The 7956-nt window shown below is 42.7% G+C and overlaps 1 protein-coding gene across 7 annotated transcripts; it reads right to left on the minus strand.

Annotated features, from left to right (window-relative positions):
• Positions 1 to 6235: 6235 nt before the first annotated feature.
• TCEAL1 (transcription elongation factor A like 1) lies at positions 6236 to 7642 on the minus strand. Of its 7 annotated transcripts, none has more exons than XM_084790743.1 (2): positions 7525 to 7642; positions 6236 to 6821 (listed from the first exon to the last, which is right to left on the minus strand). In XM_084790743.1, exon 2 carries the CDS (start codon positions 6789 to 6791, stop codon positions 6285 to 6287), a length of 507 nt encoding a protein of 168 aa, XP_084646869.1. In that variant the 5' UTR covers positions 6792 to 6821; positions 7525 to 7642; the 3' UTR covers positions 6236 to 6284. The 7 variants fall into 7 exon arrangements, with proteins under 7 accessions (XP_084646869.1, XP_084646870.1, XP_084646871.1 ...); XM_084790744.1 differs by having other exon boundaries at positions 7521 to 7624; XM_084790745.1 differs by lacking the exon at positions 7525 to 7642 and adding an exon at positions 7306 to 7386.
• Between the last annotated feature and the right edge of the window lie 314 nt (positions 7643 to 7956).

A 7956-nucleotide genomic window follows, 5' to 3' on the forward strand; every position in this document is an offset into this window, starting at 1 on the left:
GGTGCTCTATTGCTGCCTTGTGTTCATTCTTTCCTAAAGGCACATGATTGTGGTGGCAGTTGTTGCTGTCAGACTAGCATCTCTTCACTGCAGCAGGACCTGCCCAGCCTTTGGCTCGCCTGCTTTCCTGTATCATCCTTACCCTGCCAGAGGAGTGGGATATCCAATTAGGAATACCATGAGTGCATCTCCTTTTGCTTCTGGTATTAACGGAAGCCTAGAAACATCTCTCTCTCTCTCTCTCTCTCTCTCTCTCTCTCTCTCTCTCTCTCCCTCCCTCCCTCCCTCCCTCTCTCTCTCTCCCTCCCTCCCTCCTCCCTCTCTCTGTGGCATGCAGGCAGGCATACAGACAGGCATGTGCACCTGCATGTTTCCAGAGAAACAAAGAAGGCTTCTGAAGGAGGGTTGGTTAGCAACTCAAGTTTTGGAAACACATGGGGGCAGAGAATGTGGTCCCATCTGGGCTGAAGGAAGCCAGTAACAGGTGAGGTCCTGGACAGAACTCAAAGTTATCATTCCTCAGTGGAGGTTCTGAATGGATGGATACACAGGAGCCTCCAACACATCTTCTTGCTACTGTTTATGGTCTCTTGTTCCACCCAAAATGAGGCTGTAGCAGAATCATAAATGAGTCGCCTTCTAGTTTTAAACTGTGGTGATCCTGCACTCCCAACACGTTTCTGGTAATGAAACAGTCTAATGAGTTCACTTGACTTTGGCAAATTGTCCTTTGCAACCTTACTGTTTTTTCATTACCGTTGTCCAAATTTTATATTACAAACAAAATATGCCTCTAAATGATTTAAATATTACTTTCTAGAGTCAACGATTCCAGGAAAAGTGGACAAGGGAAGTTATAAGACTTCATAATCTGTAATCTTCCTCCAGATTTATGGGACCCAAAACATCTGGTGACCTTCAGATAATATCAGAATGTGCCTCGAAAACGGACCACTGCCTGATTAATGCGTGCCCCGGCACTGACTCACCAGTTGCTAAATTCCACTGCCATAAAAGTTCTTAAATAAGGTGCCAGAGAGATGGCTCAGCAGTTAAAAGCATTTGCTGCTCTTGCAGAGGGACCCAAGTTTGGTTCCCAGCACCCACGTGACACTTCAAAACTTTCTGCAATTACAGCTCCAGCAGTTCTGAAACCCTTCTCTGGCCTCTGCAGTCAGTGTATGTATATGGTACACATGTACAGACAGACAAAACATTCATACATGTCAAGTAAAAATAAGCAATATTGAATTCCTATGCAAGATCTTCACTTGAAGTTGTTAGTTTGAGTGATCCTTAGGATGATCATGCAGCCAGTACTGGTCACCTAGCTCAACATAATAATGTCTATCTTGTATCATCCTTTCCAATAATTGACTTCTGTCATTGGGTGAGATGGCTCAGCTTTTGTGAGATAACAGGAACATCACTTGATCTGTATGAAAACATCCTTCAGCCAGGCTGCTACCACCTTTCCTGGAATCCAGGTAATTCCGAAGGAAAGTATTTGTTCCTGCCTGGCTTTCGTTTCTGTGCTCTAGCACATTAAGCAGCTACTCTTTTTATACCAGGGATTCACTAAAGCACTCAGAACAACCAACCTCAGCTTTAGGTGTGGGTAACAAGTGATGGAGCAGAAGAGACAGCACTGGACTCTTGGCTATGTGGTTCAAGGATATTTGATGAGTATTTGCTCTGCACTATGTCCTGGATATGGTAAGCAAGATATAGGTTTCTTTGAGAAGTGCAGCAGTTTATAGAAAAATTAGATACCTAAAATAATTATAACATAACAACAACAATAATAAAAGTTTTAACATAACAACAACAACACTATTAAAAGTTTTAGTCACGCCGGGGGGTGGGCAGTGGTGGTGCATACCTTTAATCCCAGCACACAGGAGACAGAGGCAGGAGGATATCTGTGAGTTCGAGGCCAGCATGGTCTACAAAGTGAGTCCAGGACATCCAAGGCTATACAGAGAAACCCTGTCTTGAAAAAAAAGCCAAAAAAAAAAAAAAAAAAAAAGGTAAGTTTTAGTCACTTGGTATATTTTAGAAGCACCAGGAAAGAACATCTAATATCTCGGTTTGATGACTGTGAGGAACATCCTCTGGGACTGATTGAAAGGGATTTTGCTGAACACAAGAGGGGAACCTGAGTGAAGTCATGGAGATTTTGCCTCAAACGCACAAGTGGACTAGACCAGCTAGAAAAGATTTGGATAGCACATGCCTATTACAAAGACTGGTTTGGTTGTGTACCATAGATACATCTTCTGACCCAACTATTCTGCTTCTACTTAGAATAATTGGGTCAAAAATCAAAACCACAAGAAGTCATGATCAATAATGGCTATTGTGTGAATGATGGTGTATAACATGTGGATGCTCAAAGTACTGAGAATAATTAATATTTAGTGCTCAGCCTTAAACAGAATGTTTATAACATCCCCTCTAGTGGTCAATCATCATCTAGGAAGAGGGTCAGAAAAAACATAAGATATAAAAGGTATTGGTGCTACAGTGATGGTTCAGAAGTTAAGAGAAGTTGCTGTTCTTCCAGAGGAACTGGATTTAGTTCCTTGCATCCATGTCAGGTTGCACACAACTGAGTATAAATGCAGCTCCAAGAGATCCAAGTCCTCTTCTGCTCTCTGTGGGCAACTGCACAAACACTGCTGCATGTACACACACACACACACACACACACACACACACACGAGTCAAAGACAGAGACAGAGTGACACAAAGAATAAAATAAACCTTTCCAAACGGTCTTCAAAAATCTCTGAAAGAAGGTTTGTAAAATACTGTCTTCTGGGCTAGGTACACCAATTTCAGACCTCACAACTTATCTGTGCTTATTTGCTTTATAGGTTTACATAATATTCGACCTGTCAACTGTTGATCATGGACCAGGGAAGGGCCTCCGGGGTCCTAATCTTCCCTGAAAAATTCTTATTTATTGGTGGATTCTCAGGAAGGGCAGCCATTGTTTTTACCCAGGCGTCAAAATGGATAGTTCCATGTCCAAGGTAACACCCATCATTCTGGTTAGGCTCCGTGGTTCTCAAAACAGGAAAAAGGAATGTTTGGAAGTGAGAAGGCTGAGGAGGAGGAGGAAGTGAGACTAGAAAAGATGCAGTTATAGTAATCAAAATGCATTTTCTGCCTATTTGACATTATCAAAGAGCAACTTTAATTAAAGTATTTTAAAATGAATGGCACCTATGGCATATTTGTAATAGTAAAACACCAGAAACTACCAAAGTATTTATCATTAGGGAACAAGCTACAAAATGCTCAGAATATGCAACATGTGCATCATTTATACTTAAACTAGGCTGATGGATGAAGTGTAGATTTTTCAGGACATATTATGAGTTAAAAATATTTCAATTGATGACATACAGGATGTGGCATCTTTTATGCAATGTAATTTAGATTCTATGAATATGTATTTGTATGTATGTATGTTATATAAATATATACAATTCCATCTATGAGTGTGTTCTATAGTTGGCAAATTGTATATATGTATATGTATTTGCATGCATATTTGTCCATAAAATTTGTATTGCTTCTCGTGTGGATTAACACATTTGACTGTTTTCCAGTGGGTAAGTTGAGGTGTTTGTTTTTTAAAGTATACCTGTAAATATGTAACATGTTTCTTATGTTTTATTCCAGTCTTTCATGTATCATTTAATATTGCTTGTGATTCACATTTTTGAGACAAGACCTCACTATGTAGCTCTGGTTGTCCCAGAATTCACTGTGTGGAGTAGAATGGCCTTGAACTCACAGAGATCTGCCTGCCTCTGCCTCTTGCATTAAAGGCATCGTCTCTACTGTACTGCCCTTTTTTTTTTTAACTTTAAGAATTTTGAATAAGATGGTGTATGGACTCTAATGAAGAATGGTTGGCTAATGAGTAGAATGTTCTGATGTTCTGCTGCACAGTGAGTACTTTTGTATGCACATTGTTGCTGAGGATTATTGTACATGAGAATGTCCCAGTTTGAGCCCAAGGGGGGTTTATTTTAATTCTATTTTTGTTTCAGAACTTTGTTTTTCATTTTTTCCCCCTGACACATAGTCACTCTGTACCTCACGCTGGCCTAGAACTTGCTGTGTAGACCAGTCTGGTCCCCATCTTGTGGCAACCCTCCTGCCTCAACTTCCCAAGAGTTGGGACTGCCGGCTTCATTTACTACCACATGGGCATTAACTTTTATCGTCCTCTTTACTTTATACCACTTAACTGAATGGGTAAGGCAATTCTGTGAAAAGCCCCTGAGAGAAAAGCACTCTAAGGTAGGTAAATCAATAGAAATTAGAGTTAGCCTTGGATAGTTGAAAGGGGAGTTTCTATTCTAATTACTCAGCATGGGTCCATCTTACCAATCTGCCTTTCTACTCCAGGTCTCAGGGATCTCATGTTTGAGTCCAGGAAGTTAAAAAAAAAAAAAGGACTTTAAAGCCTGGCGTGGTGACGCATGCCTGTAATCCCAGCACTCGGGAGGCAGAGGCAGGGGGAATCTCTGTGAGTTCGAGGCCAGATTGGTCTACAAAGTGAGTCCAAGACAGCCAAGGATAACACAGAGAGAGAGAGACCTTGTCTCGAAAAACCAAAACAAAAAAACAAAACAAAACAAAACAAAAAAAACCACCAACCAACCAAACAAACAAACAAACAAAAACCCAAAAAAGGGCTTTAAGAGAGAAATTGGAGAAAAAAGACCATATTGCTCAACATTGGAAAATATATTCTTGAGCATTCTTTTACCCTACCAAAGTCTGTAGGTAAGTCTGCAGCACTGTGACTCTATACACTTGAGTATGTTTAATAGTAAAGCTGCAAGAAGAGACATTCTCCATAGGGCTAGAGGAGACACACTATAGCTCTGGCTCACTCGAGATCTCAAAACAGTGAGGCATTGCACCTTGAGGCTATTAGCCGCAATAGGGGCCAGTGCAAACCGCAGGCCCTAGGCGAAGGGGCAGCTGTACCCGGCAGTAAGGCACTGTATCAGAGTACAGCAGAGCATGAAGAGAACGTGGCACTCACTTGGAATGTCACCAGAATTTTTGGTGAGATTTCCTTTAGCTACTCATTTCTTGAGCTCCAGAAGAATCTATATAGGTTGAGGGAGGTTCTACCAAAAAAACATCTCAAAGGATTATTTTCTCATTTAGTGTCATAGCAGCGCTCTAAGGTGTGTTGTACTCCTATTTAACTTGGAAAATGTTATTCCTACTGATAGTAAATACCTCATTTATATTTCTGTTTAAGAGATTCAGACAAGGGGCTGGAGAGATAGCTCAGTGGTTAAGAGCACTTGTTGCTCTTCCGGAGGACTTAGGTTTAAATCCCAGAATCCATGTGATGGCTCACAACCATTTGTTACTCCAGCTTCAGGGAATCCAACACACTCTTTTGACCTCCACAGGCACCCTGCACAAACCTGGTGTATGCAAAACACTCATGCACATAAAATAAAAAAATAAGATAAATCTTAGAAAAGAGATTCAGAAGAAATAGGATTAATTTAAGTTCAGATAAATATTTATTAAGGAGCACATGGTATTTATAAACTGATTAACAAGTTTTGTTTTTTTTAAGAATTGCTTCGCATTTTTCACTATGTTGTTTGTAGTGCAACATAAATAAAACGTATTCATCATGAAATGTGAGATTTTAGATAAAGCAAAACAATTTTAATATATTTTATTAATTTATTCATATTACATCTCAATTGTTATCCCATCCCTTGTATCCTCCCATTCCTCCCTCCCTCCCATTTTCCCCTTACTCCCCTCCCCTATGACTGTTCCTGAGGGGGACCTCCTCCCCCTGTATATGCTCATAGGGTATCAAGTCTCTTCTTGGTAGGATAAAGCAAAATTTTAAAAATATAAAAATCACTTATTATCTTTACCACACAGATAATCAATGTTAGTTAGCCTTTAAGTATATAGATTTTAGCTTTTCCTTGTATATTAATATATAAATGTGTTTTCCTTTTAAAAAAATGGGATGCTATGTATACTCTTTACTTTTATCACCGCACATATATAATGTATCTTTCCATGCAAATAGATCGTACTCAGATTTTAGAAGGTTAAAAAAAAAATCCTGTGCCAGTTACAAGTCAAACACCTGAAATAAAACTGCACAGAAAGTTACAACAAAGAAGTGAAAGGGCATAGAAAAAATGCAAACAGAGGGTCCAGGTAGCAATGGTATTATTAAGCAAAACAAGGAAAGGTGGGGCACATTAAATATGGTAAGGGCGGCTCCGTTTTGCCTTCCAATGCATTATCATCAGTTTATTTCGTACTCTCTTCATCTCTTCCAACTCATCCGCTGCCTGTATCATTTCTTCATTACTTAAATTTCTGCCATGTATGTTTCCTCTAAACTGAGGGCGGGACCGGGCCAGCCTTTCTTTGAAACTCCCTTCCTCTAGCTTGTGTTTGCCCACCCCACAGGGAGGTTGCTCCATGGGAATACGGTCCTGGAACAGGTCCTTCCCTGAGAGGCACTCCTGCGGAGGAGGAGGAGGGCGAGCTTCAGACAGCAGCATCTCTGGCAGCAGCTCAGGCAGAAGCTCTTCAGGAAAGAATTCCTCCTCGGAGGACTGCTCCTCTGAGGACAGATCCTCAGAGGACTGATCCTCCTCAGAACACTGACTTTCAGGAGACTGCTCCACAGGGGGCTGCTCTTCAGCGTTCTTTAGAGTGCTCTGTGGTTCCTCTTCCTTTTCTTTGCATGAGTTTTCCATGCTGATAATTTTCTTCTTCAAGCAGTTATTCTTGAGACAAGAAAAAGTAGAATAGAGTCAAAATACTTGGCGGGCTACACTTTTCAATCCCTGCCTTTCCCTGCTTGGGGCGGGTGCCTTTAAATCTTAGTTTACTCGGAGGCTCCAGGGCTTTCCCGCCCGCTGCGGCGCAGTAGCCCCCACCTTCCCGAAAGACCACCATTTTTCCCAGCAGGCCTTGCCACACGGCCTCTCCTGCAGTGACAGGGGCGGAGCCGTGAAGTCTGCAAACCATCCCCTCAGCATTCAGTTTCAGACCCCGATCCTGTCCAGCTGCTCACCCTTAACCCCAACCTCCGGCTCCTGTGGTCCCCTTTGAGGCGCCAGGGTGAGACCTCCTACAGTTAGATTTCAGACAGGGTAAGGGGCGGGAGTGCGGGGGGGGGGAGAATCAGAACCAATGACGCACACCCCTTTTTGTGGGCACCAGCTAACCGCCCCAAGACAGCTCCCTTGGGGTCCGCCTTCCTCAGACCTCACACGGAGCACTGTCCTTTGTACCTCACCCGACTCCCAAGACCACCATTTTCTGCACCGAAACTGTGGGCGCGCAGGGGGCGGGGGAGAGCAGAGGAGGAGGGGCGGGGCTGGAGCATAGTGGACGATGGGGATTCTGCCTTGCTGGTACATTCCCCCTAGTTACAAGCCACCTCTTACAATCACCAAATCTAGAGAATCCAGGGAACTTACTTACTTCTGCTTTCCTTCTCCACCAAAGGGTAATAGATGGTGTCTGGACAGGCAAAAAAGACCAGGACGAGAGGGACTTGGGCAGACATAGGCTCCTGATCACGTGGGGGGCCGCGTCACAGCCCGGCTCAGATCCCTAGTAACCACTTGGCGACCATTTGCCAGCACTTGCCTGAGTCTTCTGACCTCAGACACAACAGGGAAATTTCACTCACCTCTCTTGGTTTCTATTTGCCTTTTCTTGATTACTAGAGATGATTAGCATCTGGCTCCCCGGGATTACCCCCCTCTTCTCTGCAGCATCTCTACTCTAATCCTGTGTCTCAGTTGCCACTCTGCCTCAGCTACTGAGACTACAGGTTTCCCCTGTCCTTCAGACCCTGCACTGAAATTTCACCGTTTCACCCCTGTTTCACAGGGTAACACGGACAGGCCA

The sequence above is a fragment of the Acomys minous genome (genome assembly GCF_964271855.1).
Source record: "Acomys minous genome assembly, chromosome: 7".
Taxonomy (NCBI): Eukaryota; Metazoa; Chordata; class Mammalia; order Rodentia; family Muridae; genus Acomys; species Acomys minous.

Bases quoted from the DNA above. Each gene is read 5' to 3' on its own strand.
- TCEAL1 (XM_084790743.1), bottom strand. From the start codon at position 6,791: ATGGAAAACTCATGCAAAGAAAAGGAAGAGGAACCACAGAGCACTCTA.